This window comes from Solea solea, chromosome 10, assembly GCF_958295425.1.
Source record: "Solea solea chromosome 10, fSolSol10.1, whole genome shotgun sequence".
NCBI lineage: Eukaryota > Metazoa > Chordata > Actinopteri > Pleuronectiformes > Soleidae > Solea > Solea solea.
The window spans coordinates 19618184-19639419 of NC_081143.1; the positions used below are offsets into that span (position 1 = coordinate 19618184).

Genomic DNA, 21236 nt, shown 5'->3' on the forward strand with positions numbered 1-21236 from the left:
CAGTTTTTTGTATTAAAATATGGACACAAATGAGGATGTACTTCACCTAAACTCTTAAAAAAAAAAAAAAAAAAAAAGTGCTCCGGTTAGCATAAGGTGCAACTCATGATCTACCAGTGAAGTATCATAAGAAAATTACGACAAATCAAAAACTACAGTATTTTTACACATGCAAGTTAGTGATAATGAATTTGACCTGTGTTTTAGCTTATTCTTTTTGTTGAACTCACACAAACGGAGTGCAGGGAGTAGTGCGCAGCACTTTAAATGCAAACTGTAAGTAGCAAGGTACACATGGGTTGTGTACCTTGCTCAGCTGGCACCTTCTCAGGATTCGACCCAGCGACCCTCCAGTTACCAGCCAAATTACCCTCCACCTGGCCCTTCAGTAGTTTCATGGGATTAACTTTTCTTCTTCTAAATTGGTTGCACTGATTCTGAAGCTCGACACCAGCCGTTGGAAAACCATAATTTGAAGACTGAAGTGACTACATCATTATAACCCGTGTCCTATATTGCAACACGTTGAAATGTTCATATGAGGGACAGTAAAGTGCAGTTTGTCACTTGCCAGAGAGTGAAAGGTAGTTAGGATTGTTTTTTGATCTGTTGGATACGTTTCTCCCCATTCCTTAGTGATTTGAACGAGAGGGTCAAAGTAATGTGGTCCGATAATGGACTCTGCAACACTGGAGTGACAGGGCAGTCGTGTGGGGGGGTGTGGGGGGTAGGTGGTGGTGGAGGAGGAGGAGGAGGAGGAGGGGGAGGATCTCCTCCCCATAAAGTTTACTTTGCCCTTAGTGGGAGTTGAGGAGGATTCAGCCTGTGCTTACCCGCCGAGAGACGAAGCAGGGACCTGGGAGGAAACGAGTGAGAAGACGCAGAAATCAGCTGAATTGAGGATTATCTGCGGGTCATGGACGCTTTGGTGTAGCGCAGCGGTCGCAGGATTCCCGGTTTGCGCGCTCGCAGCAGAGCGGGACCTCGCAGTGCGACTCCAGGCGGCTCTGAAGGAAACCATATCTGGTCAAAGTATTCGTTGCTGTCACCCGGCGGGACCGTCCGGCTATAAATAGCGCTGGAGGAGGTACGGAAATAAATGCAAAATTCAAACTGCACAGTCAAATTAGTAGAGAACAGACATTCAGTTTAAATGAGCAGGGCAACAAGATTTTAAAGTTACATGCAGCAAACGGACTTCACTTAGTTTATCAGGAGAAATCATTTATTTTCCCTTTTTAAATGTAAAGGTTTTCTGTTGAGGTTTTTTTTATTGTGCTTTATTGTGTATTTCAAACTTCTTCCACTTATTGGTCAGTGTTTCCCAAGCCTGGGACCCACTTTTTAAAGATGACACACTCATTACATTCGCAACAGAAATCATGACCAGAGCAAATTTGTGCATGCTTTTCTAGCTTATCCTGCCATTTCTGTTGCACCTTATACTATTTTGATAATAGAGATGTTGGTTTGATACATTCATTCACAGCTTCGTTTTCATTTAATACATGGCAGAAAAATTCTGCATATTTATTCGGTGACCCCAAAAACATAAGCATTTTCTGCATGGCTGACCTACATTGTGTTTCTTGAAGATCATGGGAAAGAGGTGACATCAGAGACAGAGAAGCTGCAGACAGTTGGTGTTTCCTGTAGTTCATGGTTTAACAAACTCCATTAAGACAGAAGTTTCACCATGTTGCATAATCCAGATGTCATTCAACAAGTGCTGTGGAAGCAACAGTTGTCTGCTGTGGTTGTCAGTTCTGCCATGACCTACTTCACAGCAGAGAAAATGGAGATGTATGACCATTATTGGTTGGTTATTTATGGATTTCCCTCTCAGTTTTGCCCTGCGTGTTCTGTTTTTCGCTGTGATAAGCCTGACACCAAAGGGGAGCAGTTACTTTCACCCTCTAAAACCTGTGTATGTGCGCCCACAGACCTGTTCATGATCTCTGCGCTCATTCATGCATCATATGAGGAGCTAACCTGAGACATTCTCATAAGTTACGACATGTCTGGTAAAACATCATGACATTTTGCCCTCTGCAGAATGCACAAATGGCCTGACCTTAGGTTCAAGGCCGCGAGCTGCAAGGCCTCTGCTTATACAGACCGTGATACACGACTCCATACTGGTCCCCAACATGGAGGCAAGCAACACAGCAGCCCATATAAAAACATTAATTCAAATAAGTCTTGATTTGCCACAACCCACAGTATCTTAAAACAATTCATATAATTAGGATGAGGTCTTGTTTAAAAATGTGCAACATTTTCCACAATGACTAAACACTGTGTTAAACAGGAGTCGTTTTTTTCTTCACATCAAGAAACATCCACCAGAAGCAGACTCATTATGTGTGGATAGCTGCTGCTGCTGCTGCTGCTGCTGCTTATTAAATGCCCAGGACAGAATATTTGTCAGGTTGTTTTGGCAGATATGGAATATACTACCCATAAGTGTGTTTGTATAAGTGTATAATCATTTAAAGATGGAAGTCATTTGGTCTTTGCAGCTTTAGAATAAGCCAGCCTTGCTTTAAGGAGGCCACCATCTTTCACTGTCATGTTTCTAGAGCTACCAGATGTGATGTTTTTTTTGTCAAAGGGAGTGGGATGGTGGCATGCAATGGTGCACCCTGTTGTCACTGCGGTCACTCTCCTGTATGGCCGGACTGGCCGCACTTGATCAAATTTTCAATGAGGCGGTTGTTGATATTAGCAGATTCCATTCTTATGCAAAGTACAACTCACTTGCTGCTCACTGCTTCAGTAACGGCTGGAGGAAGTCATCGCTGGATGTCATCGCTATACCTTTAGATTTTTGTGGCAAGTCCAACGAGACTCCATGTTGGTCTAAACAGTTCTAGCACTACTCTGCTCTACTGGAATCGACTGTACTCTACTGTAGTTTAGTGTCAGACTCATCAGTCACTGACCTGAAACAGGACTGAGCGGGTTGTGATTCGACTCACGATCGCCGGCTTTCGGCAGTGCTGTCGCTAAATACGCCAGACTCCTCTTTTAAATATTGAGATTTTAGACATTTCCGTGCTAAGTTACATTGCATTACATAACATGTCATTTAGCAGACGCGTTTATCCAAAGCGACTTACAATGGAATTGAGTACAATCAGCCAAGGGTGGAGTCAAACTTGCAACCATTGCGACCATGATGTCTTTCGCTCACAGGGTGCCGGTCTTAACCACTGAGCCACTCCACCCTAAGTTTAAACTAAGTGTGGGAGATAAACACGTTTTTGTGATTTTCGGGTCTTTTTAACTGATCTACATTTTGATATGGTTCAGTTTGGTTCTTGTGTCGGACCTCGTGCTTGTGACTCTTCCAGTGACGACACTCTCTGACCAATCAGTGAATTCACATTTTAGTATCACCTCAGCTCGCTTGGAACCTTGCCAGACCAGGTAGTAAAAAAAGCACCAGGTATTATTGCTGATGGAAACGCTGGTCGAGCCGAGTAGTGCCTGTACTGTATGATGGAAAAGCGCCGTAGGCAACAGAGCAGCTTGTGAAAGGTCTAATTTTTTTCACATTATTATGCGTTTATTTATTGACATTAATACGTGGTTAATAATCTTATAAATACAATGTAATTTGACGACCCTGAAAAAGTCACACCAATTCATACCATTCTGTGGCCTGACCTGCGACCCACATGCATCATGGCATGTGGGTCACAGGACAGTTGCTCTCAGCTGTTTTTTTTACTCTTCCATTTTGGAGACGTGTGTAGCTCTGACCACGGTGGATCTACTGTCCGTTTCACACAGACACCAAACAAATGTCACAGTCCCAGGAGACATGAGACTTTCTGGCCCATGCTTCAACGACTAATCCACCTTAAAACACTTCCTGTAGTTTAGATTTAGACTCGGTTTGACTGTAGCTCGGAGGTAAAGAACTGTAAATCTCAGATTTACCGAGCGACACACATTGTATGTGAAGTGCTCTTAGTTTTTGCTCTGTCCAAAGATGTTGAGCAGGAAGTCATCTGCTGTGCTGTGGCAGTGGCAGTCAGGATATTTTGGCCACAGCATGTGTGACGTTTACAGAGATACGCGTGTGTGTGTACTTCATAGCTGTGAATTTGCTCCCACTGTGTTCATGTTTAAAATCAACCCGGACGATTTACAAAGCAGCTCACCTCAGCACTTTTCTGCACGTTTGGGATTTATGACGAATAATGGAAATGTGAAACATTATTTATAATTTTACAATATTCCTGCATCAATGTGCTGTTAGAGGCTGTGCACCAGACAGGCCTGGTTTAGGGTCAAATGTTTATGACTTAACTGGGTACACGTAGACCCAGGTCAGCTGTGGTTGTAATTTTTTTTGTCCTGTAATGAAGCGGCAAGCTTTCAAATGTTGTAAATACAGGCACGAGTCTGTTTAATATCATCAGGACAGGTCATGGTCTTCCAGCAGACTTGAAGCGTTATTTGGACTTCAGCCCAGTTCTTCGTCTTTTGATTTTGGAAACTTGTCTTGTCATGAGCTTCGGAGAAAGCAGAACAAAAGTACGGCACGCTTGACCCAGCCTTTTCAGGAGGGCAGCCAAAACATGTTAACATAAAGATTAAAAAGAAACGTCATCATACGTTGGTTGTGGGCGTTTTTTTAAGCTCCATCGCAGCCTAATTTGATTAAATACTCATCCTTGCCTAAATCTCAGTGAAGTTATTATTAGTCTTGTCATGTGGGCATCTGTCAGCAGCTGCTCACAACTCATTTCAAACCATGACCCTAAAGATTCCTGAAGGAGTCCGTGCTCAGAGCCAGCAGGAACAGCAAGCGTTTGGTGATGTGACCCACTCTCAAATGTTCTGCTGCGGCTCTGCCGTCATCGGTCATCTGCTCCCACAGCCAAGACTCTGTCCTCCCAGCTAGAGAGAGATGAGCGAGTGTCCATGCTGCCAGCTGAGAAAGAAATAAAGTACAAGAAAAACACATCTGGGTTTGACTTTCATACTTTTCTGCTGAGTGGAAAGCACAGCTGCAGGTCAGCGACAGGATCCTCTTAGGAAACGGAGCCTAGATGGTGACCTAGAGATGTGGACTTCTGGTAGTTAAAGGTTTATATCTGCTGTTTCGTTCACAGGGTGCTGTCAGACGTCTGTGATTTGTTGTTAAACTGACGTAAACATGATTTGTCTTCGCTTTCACCCAAACGTCTTAGCAACAGCCACTCAGTCAGAACAGCTTTTCACCGTCTCTGTGCTGATGTGTCATGGTGTTAGTTTGTTAAGTGGTTATCAGGAAAAAAGTAAATATGTGAGGATGCACTCACATGTTATTGTTTATAGATTTACGACTGCTTGAACTGTGATCAATTGTTCCTTGTGCTTTGATTTGTATCATTTCTTACCAACATGGCAGCCCATCGCACTTCACACCACACCAGGTTTAATTTTAGGATTAAATGACCTGGTGTGTTTACTGTCCTGTAATTCCGACAGATATTAATCTTGTTTCTCTCTCTTCCCCTCAGCTCCCCCCCTCTCTCTCTCAGGAGGGTTACAGGCACTTGGCTGCCTCTGTTGTTATTCTGCCCCTGAGTTTGGGGTCAGTGAAGTGAGTAGAGTCATCTTTTTTACAGTAAAGAACAGCACTGTGTGATGCTCACACGTGTCTCCCTTTTTCTGCCAGACAACTTTTTCATTTTCTCTAACCCTTGTAAACACCGTTGTTTTCATGAGTTTTCTTACTTGTGCTTTCCATCTACAGATATATTCTATTATTTCTCGAATTCCATTGTCTTCCTGATTCCTGATCTACTTTTTTTTCTGGAGGGGTTACTGAGGTAAGAGATCTGTACAAATGCCTCTCAAATACCTTAAGTGTTTGTGTAGCATAAACTTGGCAGCATTGAATCTCATCTCGGACACAGCTCGGAAATCTAAACCTTTTAAAGAGATTACGAGACAGGAGATGGTGATTTTATGTCGTTTACTCCTCTGTAACTAACAACAAATATTTTAACTTTCGGTATTTGCTTTTTTTTTGTATTTATTATCCTCATTTCCAGGTGTGCTGTCCATCATGTCGGTGTTGAAGAAGGAGATGGAGAAGTACCGGGACGTAGATGAGGACGAGCTGCTGCAGAAACTCTCGGAGGAGGAGCTGCAGCGATTAGAGGACGAGTTAGAGGAGCTGGATCCTGATGTGAGTTTATAATACGGAGTCCATAAGAAGCTACTGCTGTCACTGTGTTGTTATCAGTGGAGAGTTATGGGGTCAACAGGCTTAATAGAGATCCCTCATGTAATATACTGCGGTCAGCTGTATACGTCTACATCGACACGACCATGCGGCTAATTTCAGTTTTTTTTTTAAGCCAGTCAAACTGTTAAGTGCAAAACATCTGAACGCCCTTGAACATCCCTCATGAGTAAATGGCTGTAATGTAAATAATGACTTTTCTGTTTTTACTTTACTACTGGCAGCTGATGGACTGTGCTTTCACTGCTATGTCGGCAAAAACCGGCTAATCCAGTGTCCACTAACGTGCAGTGAGTGGACACTTCATGTTTATTAGTTTATTTATACATCTATAAAACTAAAGGTGATCTAACTAGCAGCAAAGCTAAAGGTTAGTTCACAATATTGATATGTAACTGGATGCACCGGAAAAAAGTAGACATAGAATATTCACATAACATACATTCAGTGGTCACTTTATTAGGTACAGAGGGAGCCCGATGAAGTTATTTTTCTGTCATAATTTAGACACATCTTATTAATTTTTCCTTCATCATTCACAGTATTTATTTGTTTTGGTCTGTGTGCAGCGTGTGATAGATTTGATGGTTTTGGTAGTTAGTTGTCATGGTCTTATTTGTTGTGATGCAGATGGAACAACACAAGCGTCAATAATTGATTGGTTTCTGCTGATTTTCAAGTGCGTTTTTACGTCACCATTTGATACGTGTAACAAAAAACTAAAAAAACAGCTTTGTGCCCACGCTGATGCGTCATGGGTGGAGGTGGTGACAGCAGCTGTAGTTGCTTTTAGATGAATGTCTCAACTGCTCATAAAGAGATTGGATTTCCCCTCAATGCCAAAGGGATGACTGGAAGGGTTTCTGTGTGTGTGTGTGTGTGTGTGTGTTAGCGAGGCTGATGCCAGCACTGAGTGACCAAGAGGGCTCCATGACATAAACAGACGAAATAGTGAGAGAGGCAGTGCGTACATTTACCTTGTTTGTGCCTGTTAATGATGGTAACCTGTTACACAACAGCAAAGCGCTGCATTGCTTTGAAACTCACTCTCTTTCCCTGGCAGTGATTCTTACATCAGTTCCAGTAAGACTCTGGGAAAACAATAATATCTGCCAGCTGTTCTGCGATTGTTGAGAGATATTTTTTTTTCTTGTTGTACAGACTGTTCTGCAATAACATCTTACCCACTACAACTTCAACTGTTAACTGAGGACACGACAGTGTCATCATTGTGTGTCTCACTTGAAACATGAAGTTTGCCACGGTTTTAAATTACAACTCTGATGAGAATACACATGTACAAATCAAATCATCATAACATCAAACTGTGGTTAGTAGTTTGTAAATATAAGCGTCATTTAAATTGGTCAAGCCTGTCAATGTGTTTCTTATTGTAACATTGTTTTAGATGTCGTGTCACCCGGTGACAAAAGACAAAGAGAAAAGTTTCATATGTGAATAGAGCTGAAACAATTAGTCGATGACTAAATCGACAACTATTTTGATCATCGATTAATCTGTTGGAAACTTTTTTCATGATTAAAACACGATTTCCGATTGTTTAAGCTTCTGTGAACATTTTCTTCATTTCTTTGCTCTGGATAACAAAGAAATCATTAAAAGTGAACCATTTTGCTTTGTGGAACAAATAAGTTATTTGAGAACATCATCATTTCCAGGTTTGACAAACACCGACCAAATTTAATTTATGAAAGAGATTATGAAAATAATCGCTCTATATGTGAATTCTACTGCACATAAAACCTGGTTGCTCAGCAGTCTGCCCACCCCACACACAAACACTACCTCTTTCAGGTCTGATAGTATTGCTTGACAAAGCCCTTTTTTCATGGACACAGCATACAAATGTTGTCATTACTAAGGGGGGGGGGGGGGCTCAAAATATTGATTTGGCGATATATCATCATCCTTCCTGGTGCAATACGATAATCGATACACCAGGGCAAACAGATAATTTATAAATCAAAGCGCTTTAAAGTAAACAGTCTCTGCCAGTTTCACTCGGGTGTCGCTACTTCATGTCTCCTCACGGTGGCGCTGCTGAATGAATGAGGGAAACTAGGGTAGAAGTTACTTGGCTGAAGAAGAGGGAGTTCAGAGCGGGATATCTGCTGTTTAGAGGTGACAATATGTCACTGTTGTGTTAAAAGACCTTTTCTGCCTCCAGGTTACAGAATACTCACTTCTTACAGGTGTAAAATATATATATTTTACTACATTTCTGTGTACTTGTGTCTTTAAAATTAGCCCCTGGTACTGTGCATGTACTGTAGTAAACTTACAGTTAAGTGCTTGTCGCCTGTGTAAAGCTTTCTTTGTTCTCGACATCACAGCCGTGTCTGCCTTGTGTCAGAACTGTGCTATTTATAAACCTGCCTATAGATATAGACTACTGTGGCCTGTGAGAGAAAGAGAGAGACTTAATGAGGCACAGCACTGGGTGGAATTAAATGGGAATACAATACAGGAAGACATGCTGTGTAAGAGGCCTGTTATCTACAGCTGATATAACTAACATCAAAAGCCTGGCAGGGCTGATATAACTTAAGCTTTTCTATAAATACTACTCTTTTTTTTCTCCTTAACTTGTAAAGGCTCTTTCATAACCAAACAACTGTTAAAAATGGAGGTTTGTGGAAATAGTTTGCCCCGATATTTTTCTATATTCATCTTATTTTCAAAAAAAACACCAACGTCATCCAAGCTTCCGGTTAAAGGAGAGCAACTGAGGGCAGATGAATAATAGGTGAGAAGTGAAGCGAGTCAAAGAGACACTGAGTCATGAGGGGACAGATAAGATATGAAGCTATAAGTGGCTCTTCCAAGAGCTCGTTTTTGAATGTTGAAAATAACTTGGTATGCTCCAAAGCTCTGGGAAAAGTCTTGGTGCTACAGCATGTGGAGATAGAAACTGATGTGGGGAGTTACATGAACCGGATTTACGATGCAGCAGCATCATGTTTATGCCTCACTTTGTTGTTCTATTTGTGTTGTCTCTTTCTCGGGAAGCATGCTTATAAATACATATCACTGAATGCACACATCTACAGTATGTGAAACCATAAATGTGCCCTGCATTTGTTTCTTTTATTTATTTAATTGATTTACTGTATTGTTTTTTTTTTTCATAGCTGACTCTAGAGAGAACACATTACATCATAGAACGTGTTTTTCAGCCCATGCCAAGGCATTCTAATAGTTTAAATGAAAGTTCCTTTTTCTGAGTTTATGTGAGTTTACTTGGCACTCCTACCCAAAACACTCACACTTTTAAATGATCATTTCAATTTAATTTAAGTCACCACAAAGTGAGTTACAAAGTTAATAAAGTCAGTGGCAGGAGTGATGTTAGAAAGACATATTTGAAATAACTGTTTTATTCAGTAATGTTACGTAGGAAGAAAGAAATCCTGGACTGATTGATTTGGTTTGAGGATATGAGGTTAAAGTCTATTACAGGAAGAAATAAGAGCCAAAAATGGGGAAAATATCATTTTTCCTCAGTGTTGGTTCTTTAAATTAAATAAATTCCTGTCCTTGTCCAGAATGCACTGTTGCCCGCTGGGATGCGGCAGAAGGACCAGACCAAGAAATCGCCGACGGGGACGTTTCAGAGAGATAACCTCCTGGCCCATCTGGAGAAACAAGCCAAAGAGCATCCTGACAAAGAAGACCTGGTGCCCTTCACTGGGGAGAAGAGAGGTCAGAATTCTGCTTTCTCACTGTGAATCTACTGACACGAAAGTACAACTCAAAGTTCGGCTTTTCTAACTTTACATTGTCAACAATACCATTTGTTTCCCGGTATATTAAAAAATACCTGAGATGTAGTTTGTGCAAACGTCCACGTCAAAATGAGAGAAGCACACCTAAGCTGGTTTGACTGTAACATGGCATCACAAGCCTTCATAAAGGCCTGTGTCTAAATTCTTAACCCAAACAAATATCATAAATTGATGATGCATTTATACACCCAAACGTATGAATGGTGTATTCAGTCTCTGCCAATAAGGCCTCCTAAATGTTACAGACTACATACATACTACTTTTCATGTGATTTTAATTTAAAACTAAATTAAAGCTGTAGATGAGGAAAGTCTGATGATGTTGCTTTTGCCTCAGCAGAAGAATGGAACAGGGACGCTAACATGCTGTTTATCTTGGTTCAAGGGGCAGTTATTTGTTCCTTGTCATAAGAGTTGAATGTTGTGTTGTATCCGTCTGTGTGTGGGAAGTAATAAAATTGTCAGCTCAGCTTCATCTTCTCCCTTGAGTGTATCAAGACAAACCGCTTCTCCAACATAGATGGACGTTAGTCTTCCTGTTCCTCTTCCATAGGTCTGGGCTACAATATAATACAACATCCACTTATGGCTCTGCAGCTTGACTTGGGTACAAGTGAGCTAAGTGCTCAGGTTGTAATTGTGCGGCCAGTTAGTAGCAAATTGAACCACATAAGCTGTGTGTGGAGTGACAGCAGATTTTTATTCCTCTCTGTCTTCCTGCTCACTTTGAAAAGCAGACACATCCCACTCCAGTTTGCTCCTTTGTAGAGATGAGTAACTCCTCTGCTCTTAAGACAAACTGAAAAATCAGAAAACTTCTTTTAATTATTTAAAAAAACAACACTCAAATTGATTAGTCAATTATCAAAGTAATTTTGTAATAGAGTGATTGTTTCAGTTTTTTACACAAGTATTTGTGTATATTAATGTGTCATAATGCTACAGGCAAAGCCTTTGTCCCTAAAACGAGGGTGGACCCCATCATAGAGGACGTGACTCTGGAGCCAGAGCTGGAAGAAGCTCTAGCGAGTGCAACTGATGCTGAGCTGTGTGATATTGCAGGTAACACACACACACACACACATCAGACAGTTTATTTTGCTATATGAATAAGGTTAAATAATTAAATGTTCCCCCTGTTTTTATCATAGTCATGCATATTTTGATATTATTAATACATTAGTTCATTGATTTTCTAACAGTTAACACAAACAACAAGATACTTTGTATAATCTTGCTGAACTGTAGGTCACTGATTATCCTCCATCTTCTGCACATTCCCACTAATCACTGTGACACACTTTACCACCTTTAACCAGACTCTTGTCCTCAGTCTAACTCTTCTCCGTCTCCTCCAGCACTTCTTCCAACTTCCCACCACCCTTCCCCTTCATCTCTCCATCTTCTCCTCCATCCCCGCTGGATCGCTCTATTTTGCTAGCTGAACACCACACAGGGTATCTGTAGACTGCACCAAGCATTTGCATGGAACAATTCTACTAGTCCTCTGTCATGTTCAGCTTGTCTGGCTGTATTGAGACAGACATTTGGCAAAGACAACCTGACATGCATTACACGGATGAATCGTACAGTCTGTGAAATGCCTGACAAATTTCATGACAGAGAACTGCAGCTCAATTGGATATGTTCTTCGTTTCTGACCTTTTTCGTGAAAACGCTTGAGATGGTTTTGCGTGAAAATCGCAGTAGATCAGCAGTCTCTGAAATACTCAGACCGGCGTCTCTGACACCAGCAAACATACCACGTTAAAAGTCACTTAAACCTCCCTTCTTTCCCTTTTCAATGCTCGTTTTGAACTTCAGCGGGTCATTTTTACCACATCTAAATGTTTGACTGATTAGATATTTGTGTTAACAAGCAGTTGAAAAGGTGTACCTAATAAGGTGGCCAGGAAGTCTTTTTATAGAAATCATGTAGTGGCAGTTGTCAGCCAAAAGACAGCATGATATCTGGTAAAATAAAACGACTGCACCTGCAACCTTACAGTATGTGACTGCTTTGACTGTTTTGGCTGAGAGTGTGAGGTTTGACTTGCATGTGATGCATCTGTGGGCCGACTGTCTGCATTGCATGGATGTATCTAGACGACCTCGAAGTCTGTCAGTGCTTTTTCAGCATTTCTTTCACTCTGTATTTCTTCCTTTTATGACACTCCAGTCATTCCCTTTGTTCACTCTATTCTCTCTGTCTTTCAGCCATCCTGGGTATGCACACGCTGATGAGTAACCAGCAGTACTATGAAGCCCTGGCCAGCAGCACCATAGTCAACAAGCAAGGCCTCAACAGTACATAAAACACACACACACTTGCACTCTCTGAACTGTTATTCAGGCTCCATGTGTAGAAACTGCCAGCTGCATGGACTGTCTGCACTTGAATCACATTTAGATTCATTTGGTGAAGCAATTTTTTCTTTTTAAGAAATAAGTAAAAGAACCTTGAAAAACAGTTGATCGGTCAGCTGGTTCGAAGGAAATATCACCTCATGGTAGAAAAATGCTGAAGTTAGAGTTGTCTTTGACTTGAATCCAGTGGCATGATCTCATCTTGGCAAATGTGTTTGGTTTATTAGAGCAAAGGCAATTAGGCTCAGTCTTTTTTTTTTTTGCTGCACAGATTCAACATCAAATGCTGTTCGGTTCTCTAAAAATATGACTAATTCATCTGTGTATTGCCGACTTCTTACATTCTTACAGCTGTAGTTTGATATTGCATGCGGTAAATACCAAATCTGGCAGACAATCGCAGGCATCCAAACATGTGTGTGCACACGTTCACATAAATGAGCCACTGTTTATCTTGAATAGTGGCTCAACCTGTGTATTCTCCTCGCACTCTAAACGGAGTCGGTAACTGACTTCCAAATATGACCGTCTCTCAAAAACAGAGCCAGTCGTAAAAGTGAACTTGAGACTGGCTTTGTTTTCACAGTTGATACACAGGACAATACGCGAGACACATATGTATACACTGCATGTTTGAAGGGATATTTCATACGACTGTCTTGTCTGGTGTAAAATTCAAAAGTAATGTAACAGTGGCTCCCTCACTTTGTTGTCGGTTAGTCGGTTTTCTTGCAAAATAATGCACACCAAAACCTCAGTTGTTATTTTATATAAACTGCCTCAATATATTTCAAAAAACGTGAAGTATCTTCATTAAATGTCCAATCTTTGTGAATTAGTGACATTAATGGTGAATCAGCAAATCCTCTCCCTTTCCCAAGCACATCAGGAAACTGGTGGCCTTTCCATCACAGAAAGGATGTCATTCTTATTCATTTGTGTAATCTTCAGCTTTAAATTACCATAAACATACAATGTGGCTGATTTGTCTATTCACACTGCTGTAGAAATGTGGCAGTGCCAGATGTAAATAGACTGTAAATAGAGGAAAATATTCTAAATAACCTTTTTACACATTTTTTGCAAACATATTTATGGATAATATAGTCATTTGCTACCAATAAACCCTCCTTAATGTTACACATCGGACCTGCAAATTTCACGTTTATGGGTGATGGTGGTGGGACAAATTAAGAAAATAAAATAATGGTATGGTATGGTATTCTTGTAACATACAAAGTGCATGACTTGCTTTATCTCTTTTTGTATTATGAAATACCAAAAGCTTAATAATGTTAAAAATCTGTTTTACTGATCTATCGAATTAAAAGAAGACATGCCCTGAGAAAGTGGGAGACATGTTAATTATGGCCGCTGACTATGGGAAAACATACTTCCATGACTGCTATAGAAAGCTATGCTTTCTTTGGCACAGCGTGCAGGCAGATGCAGTGCATTAACAGACTGGGAGGGGGGGAGGCAATCATTCATTTGATGCTGTTTATAAAGTTAAGTGACGTCCATGTAGACATGGGGGACTTCAGACTTCAGGCAACACGTGTTTTTAATGAGTGCACTGTAATTGTGTTGTATTCGAGGTGTGATCCAGAGCACCCAGTATAAACCAGTCCCTGATGAGGAGCCCAACTCCACTGACGTAGAAGACACACTGATGAGAGTAAAGAAGAATGATCCTGACCTCGTAGAGGTCAATCTCAACAACATTAGGGTAAGAGTGTTTCTGTGTGCATCGTCACACTTTGATTTACTGTTGTCCTGTTGTAGTAGTTACACAAAAAGGAGAGATTTTTTATTTTGCAAACAAAGAAAATAATCTTGATTGTTTTGCAATATGAATTTCATGTTAGTCCTCAAAATACAATTAAGTGAAATATGAAAAAAAAAAAACATTTATGTTTGCAGAACATCCCCATCCCCATTCTGAAGGCGTACGCTGAGGCTCTGATGAAGAACACTGTGGTGGAGAGGTTCAGTATCGTAGGAACCAGAAGCAATGATCCTGTAGCATTTGTAAGTCACAGTCATTGCACCTTATTACCTCTTTATCACATTATAGCTGCGCCGACTCTGGAGTGGGAAGGACAAAGAGTAATCATTCACCAGCTTCATAGATCTAACAATTAAGACTAGGCCACACTATTTTCAGGTTTATTTTCTGTATAACTCATTTATACTCCAATATACTAATTTTATTACATGAATTGCTTTTTAATCGAGAAAAAAAAAAAAGGTTATCAACCCACAGAGTTCTAGTGTATCAGCATCTTTTAAGATGGTCAGTACTGTAGCCTCCTTAAGGGGTGGAAGCAGCTCATTTATGGATGTATCTGTTGCATTTCTTATCCAAAAACTGTGCAATTGGCACTGCACACACTGGTGTCTTTAGTAAGTCACCTGCCAAATTTGAAGCCTGTCAAGTTACCTGTTGGACAGTTATGCAATTGAAAGACAGACATTCTTTGCACAGATATTTATGTTCATCATTGTGGACACACTAGCATTATTATAGAGCATATAGGGGAACATTTTAAAGTTTTATTATGTGTTGTGTGTTTGCTCAGGCCCTGGCAGAGATGATGAAGGTGAACACAACACTGAAGAGCCTCAATGTTGAGTCCAACTTCATCACAGGGACGGGAATCCTGGCCCTGGTAGAGTCACTGCAGAATAACACCACACTACAGGAGCTCAAGATAGACAATCAGGTATAAACAGACGAACACAAACACACAGCCCACTTACATGCTGCACATGCAGACTTGCAACGCTGGTCGTGTGTGTGTGTGTGTGTGTGTGTGTCAGGTCGTGTACGCAGACCATCTTTGCCACTTCAGTCTAATGCCTTCTGGTCCGTTGCGATGTGTCATACTGTGTTGTTTTACATATGTGACTCACATCTTGCCTGTTAGTTCTTCTTGATGAATGATTCACAGATATTTTATCTTTTAACACTGTCTTTTTATGTCATAGCCTCCATTTAAATGATTAATTAAAATTATATAAAAGCGACCCCCCCCCCCACCACTTCTCAGTCAAATCCCTTTCTTGCCCACTGATGAGCCATCTCTTCCTGTTCTTCCTCCTCCATCACTCTCTCCAAACTCTAGAGCCAGCCGTTAGGCAACAAGGTGGAGATGGAGATAGCCACCATGCTGGAGAAAAACACCACACTGTTGAAGTTTGGCTACCATTTCACCCAGCAGGGCCCGCGCCTCCGGGGCTCCAACGCCATGATGAACAACAATGACCTGGGTGGGTCTCATGCACACACAAACACACACACACATATTCTTATTAGGACTCTGCATTGACCTTAACAATACGAACAATTCAGTCTTTTACTAGAGCATCTGAAATGAGGTTCTGCCTCAATAGGACCAGGCTTTGGTCCCCATGAGGACTCCTAGGAACTGAGAAGGTTAGTTTAATAACCAGAATAGGTCCCACAGAGGAAACAAAATAAACATAAAGTACACACAGTGGTGGAAAGTAATGAATTACGTTTACTCGTTAGTGTAATTGAGTAGGATTTCTTGTGTACTTGTACTTTTTAAAGTAATTTTTATAGTTTGTTATTTTACTTTTACTTAAGTATGTTTTTTTTGGAAGTATTGTACTTCACTATGTTTTAAATCACATCCGTTACTGAATTAAAAATACATTTGAAATTAAAATTCATGCACCGGAAACTTTGGCAGTGAATGACGAGGACAGGTGAATGATGAAGACAGGGGAATTGGCGCTAATTGAGTTCCCTGAGTGAGTGAGAAAGTTAAAGGATTTGTGACCTTTGACCCATTTGGGCTGATGCATTGTTTGCATGTTTTATTTTGTCAGCACTTTGTAAAGGTCCTTTTTGCACGAAGAACCCCAACCTTGTTAAAAAAGTAACTACTTTTTTTTACTATAAATTGAGTCAATTTTTAGACCAGTACTTTTACTTGTACTTTTTAATTTTATCAAAATAGTTGTACTTTTACTTGAGTAGAATATTCCGGTACTCTTTCCACCTCTGAGTACACACACACACAAACACATGCTCTTTCAGCCATGAAAACAGGCTCATGAACACACAGAGAAACAGAATGGGTAACATGACATAAAGACTTTAGGAACTGATAATGTTTCATACTATATTAGATGACCTATATCATGCACCATCGCCTCTTTCAGTCGTATTGCTTTTGGCAGTGCAAGATGTTGCACACAGCGCTGACACTCATTGTCACTTTATCTCCATTAGTTGTTCTTTAATCAGACTCTAGAAACAGACATGAACAGAGTGATATCATTGGCTAAGAAGCCGCAGCCAATCATAACAGTCCCTGCTTAAGTTATGACATCATCACTAAGAAAAGACTGTTTATGTGAGAGAGAGAGAGGGAGGGGAAAACATTAAACAACCAGAGGACATGATTCTTGGTTACAAAATATGAGTTTATCTTTGCCGATCTAATTATTCTAGTTAAGCCACTTAATACATGAATGTGTATGTTTGTGTGTCTCTGTGTTCTCCAAAACCACAGGTTATTACAGGATTAGGATTAAACTGGGAATTACATTCAGTTTCACATTGGTTGCTGTCGTTGTTTCTGGTATTTTCATAGTTTGCTTGTTTTGTGTCACAAACCATTTCATGCTGATGTCATAATGATAGTAATAATGATGTTCCCTCCTGCATCATTTTGAAGCCAGGGTGGTCAGGTCAGAGTCGGACGGCTCCTTCACCCTCACACTGTCTGTTCCTGACCTGGAGAGAGCCTTCGGGAAAAAGTTCAAGTCCAAGACTAAGTAAAATAGAAAAAAGAAAAAAAAAAAACCTGCTGAAACACAAGCACAGCATGGTTTGACCACTCTGCCTCGCTGTTCTTCTCCTGGTTCTTCTCCAGAACACCAGAACTGCTGCCACCTGCTGTCATGCTCCTCTGAGAGCTTCTGTTGCTTCTCCTGAGCACCTCTCAGCATCACCTTCCTTCTTTTCTTCTTCTGGCCATCTCTTTATAAAGGTCAATCTGCTGTCGTATGCCCAAGATTGCCAAACTGCAATCTCTTCATGCCTCTAAATCTGACTTTGCTGCACAAAAGTGGCAATTTAATCTTTCCTGAAGTGAAGTACATCTTCTACTTGACTTGATCTTCCTGCTGTCCTATTATGGTATTGTTCCTGCATTGTATTGAAAAATACTGCTGTCCAAAAGTTGCATTATCGAATGGATAAAGAGAAAAAACCAGGCAAACCATGGATGATGGATTATTCAATGGTTATAGAAAGGCCATTGTGGGTTAATCCAGCCTTGCTCTCGTCACTGTCCTTCCTACATCTCCTGTTCTTTTTTCAGTCTAGAGCTTTCGCTGCACAATTTCCTTTTGCAACCACTTAAAAAAGTGTAACTTAAATCTCTTTTCTGTGAATGTTCTCTACTTTGAACTGCTTTTTTGGCTTTGTGGTTTGCAAGTAAGGATGACCAGCTCTGCTCTGCTTTAGCTAAAGATTAAGATGATGTCCAACCCTACCTGGGTTCTATTTCTCTAATGTCTCTCTCTCTCCTTTTGTCTTTCGTCTCTCTTTTGTTCTTTATTTTGCTTTTGTGTTCCTCCAACCCCTCCCTCCGTCCTCCCTTCTTTCTGTCTTTAGTAAGAAAGAGAAGGCTTGAGGGAGGACCCATCTTCCCCAAGTGTCGGACGAACGTGTAGAAACCAGGGATACCTTTAACCACTTCACGCCCGTTCAGATTTTGGAAACCATCTTCAGCCTCGAAATCTCTGACAACTTACCCGGCAGACCGTGATCACCATTTCAGGTGCAGTTGTTTCAGGTTTGGAGAGGAGCTCTGAACTCTTTTTCTCCTGACTTTTGTATTCGATATTAGTTCAACCAGTCGAGTGATCAGCTGTGTCCTACTTTTTCAGTGCATGATTGACATGAAATTTGTAATATTTTGTTTTGTATGTCATAAATTGGGGGTCTAGGATTCTACTACTGAATCTGCAGCTCTTTACATTTTACTTCACACTATCTTTGTGAATCCTGTAGTATCTCATGAGGTGTCTTCATTTCACATTACAGGGGTTAAAGGTCTCGTTATTAATGAGGGCCCATTTGTAAGGTGATGGGTACATTTTTGCAATCCCTGTTCCTATTGAGTGATTGATTGAACAAGTTCTTATAATATTATTGATGATATTTAAAATTATTATTAAGGTTGTGCTATAAATGAGTTGATTTCCCATTACTGTTGTTTCGAACAGTTTCAGATGTTACTTCAAGGTCGGTATACAAGGTATCCTGTCAATTATGCACAGAGGCTAATGTCCATTTTTAATTTTGATGACATAAAAACACTTAAAATACTATAATGTCACTTTTTGACCCCAAACTTAACGTCTGAAGTTTTAGCCTTAAACCTTGTTCTGTCAAAACAGTATTACAGTGGCTCCTCAGATAGTAAGCTACATAGATTCTTTGGTAACAGAGTTTAAACCTGGCTTTTGAGAGATGTGTTGCTAAATACAAATAGTATATTTATTTCTGACAGGACTAGGAAAGAGTCGGTATCAATTCATAATACTTGACGTGATCGAGTGTGCTGGATAGTGTAAGAACTAGTGTAAAGCTTGTTGTTGTAAATTAATCTATATACTCTAATCACACTTTACACTTTTACACTATTCAGCATTTATATTGGCAGTCTCTCCAAACAGAGCCTGTGACCTGAGAATGACTACTGCCAGTTCGAGTGTAATCACTAAAAATCGGATAAACTACTCTACAATGCATCTTGTTGCACGGCGGTAATTGTGTACAGTCAGATATGCAACTCACTAAATTGCAACCCAAAAAATCTACATGGATTTGAATGTTCAACACTTTCTTTACCAGGTCCGGTTTATTGATTGTTTGTGTTTGTTTGTTTTTATTTACTGGAGCTAAAAAAAAAAAGAACAGTGTGTGATTTAATATTACAATGGTTGTTACTGTTGACTTTATTATTACAGGTCTCACATTAATGCCTCAGTGGAGGTTTGATGTATTTCAGGGTTGAATGTTACACAGATTTAAAAAAAAAAAAAGAAAAGAAAAAAGAAAAAAACACCTAATGTATTTACAGCTGTCACACTGTACAGATCCGTTTTATTTAAATAAGGAAATGTCTGATGATTTGCAGCTTTAAAATGTTTACCACCTATGACGGATGTTAAACCAACCACTGAACATCTGAAATGTAGTCTTTCACTCTGATCATAGATTGATCCTGAAAGAGTTTATCACGGAAAAATGTTGCACTCATCAAATATACATTTATGTCCTTGTTACTAACCGTAACTACCACATTGACCACATTGATCATGATAAACAAATAGTTTGAAACACTTGAATTGGATTTCTTTTTATTTTAAACTCACACATTAAGTATAAAGGAGCACTGGCTAAGATTTGATCAGGAAGTACAGTCCGATTGTTGCTGCATCAACAGAAATGGTTTGCACACTGTTACTCGTTTAATGGTTTGAGATGAAATGACTGTTTGTTTAATTATCATTTGAAGACTTGAAGGTAAAACTGCGAACAACTGTACCTGATACAGACGTTCAGTGGTTTAAAATAAAGTCTCACAGCATGTTTATGGGTTAAATAACCCCATTTAATGGCATCATCGCTTTGTTGCATTCTCAGTGGTGTGGCTGTTGTTTCGTAAGTGGTAATTATGGGTGTAAACATTTGTCAGACAATAATTAATTCAATGATGAAGGGGGTGAGGACCCTGCCGCTCTCTCCCTTTGTCTCATGCTCTCTGGTATTTTAGTGCTTGGTTCTTGTGTTTTGTTAAATAGTTCACTTTATTTTTGGTTGGATATTTGATAAGGGATGAATAAAGCTTGAAAACAACTTTATTTACATGTGGCTGGATCTTTTTACTGAAAATGTGGGGCACACTCTTGTTAAATTTCAAGCCAACAGTGACACTCTGTGGTTTAATGGAAAAAATACACCGTAACATTTCTCCCTGCCATACACTGCCCTCATCAGGCCAAGAATAGCACCGTAATATGCCTCTAGTATTGTAGTTAATGTCAGTGATGGGTCCCTTCTATTTTTTGTTCTAGCAAATCGCTTATTTAGAAAGATGATAGGTGATCGATGTAGAGGTATCAAGTGTTTTACCTGATGAACAAATGATACAGAATAAAATGAAATGTAGCTTCAGTTTTGCCACAGTGTCATGCGACTGTGTGACTGCAATGCAAAGTTTCTCAATGACAGTCAGACATGTGTTACACTTTGTAACACCCTGTCCAGGTCACATATAAGGGCAACCCGTGGCCAAGTGGAAAGGGAACTTGGCTTGTAACCGGAGGATCGCTGGTTCAAATCCCCACTCAGCTACCCCTGAGCAAGGTACCCAACCCCCATTGCTCCCCGGGCGCTACTCAGTGTGGCAGCCCACTGCTCCTAATTCTAGGATGGGTCAAATGCAGAGGAATACTTTCCCTAAGTGGATTAATAAAATTCTAATATGCCATCGCTGTAGTCGTGTTAAGACTGAATTTGTTACACAAGATGTTTATCATTTATCGGCACAAGGTAAATGAGAGGCTAAGAAACTGAGCAGTAAAATCTGTTGTTAATAATGAAATAATGCAGTGTAGAATCACAGGTTGTCAAGTTGCTGATTATTTCTATCCATCCCTATTTTTTTTATTCAAAATGCTACTCAAATCACTGATTTTGTGGCTAATGTAAGGGAATAAAATGTTATGTTCCATTTTAACTCCACAATACCAGGACTCTG

General features: G+C 40.2%; 1 protein-coding gene across 2 annotated transcripts; it reads left to right on the plus strand.

Annotated features, from left to right (window-relative positions):
• The first annotated feature begins 794 nt into the window (after positions 1 to 794).
• Positions 795 to 20337, plus strand: tmod1 (tropomodulin 1). Of its 2 annotated transcripts, XM_058641079.1 has the most exons (13): positions 795 to 1087; positions 5520 to 5602; positions 5756 to 5831; positions 6057 to 6193; positions 9817 to 9973; positions 11002 to 11118; positions 12274 to 12363; positions 14022 to 14152; positions 14347 to 14454; positions 15006 to 15149; positions 15552 to 15696; positions 17136 to 17235; positions 18080 to 20337. In XM_058641079.1, the coding sequence occupies exons 4-13, from the start codon at positions 6071 to 6073 to the stop codon at positions 18096 to 18098; spliced, it is 1134 nt and encodes a 377-aa protein (XP_058497062.1). In that variant the 5' UTR covers positions 795 to 1087; positions 5520 to 5602; positions 5756 to 5831; positions 6057 to 6070; the 3' UTR covers positions 18099 to 20337. The 2 variants fall into 2 exon arrangements, with proteins under 2 accessions (XP_058497062.1, XP_058497063.1); XM_058641080.1 differs by lacking the exon at positions 17136 to 17235.
• The last annotated feature ends 899 nt before the right edge of the window (positions 20338 to 21236 follow it).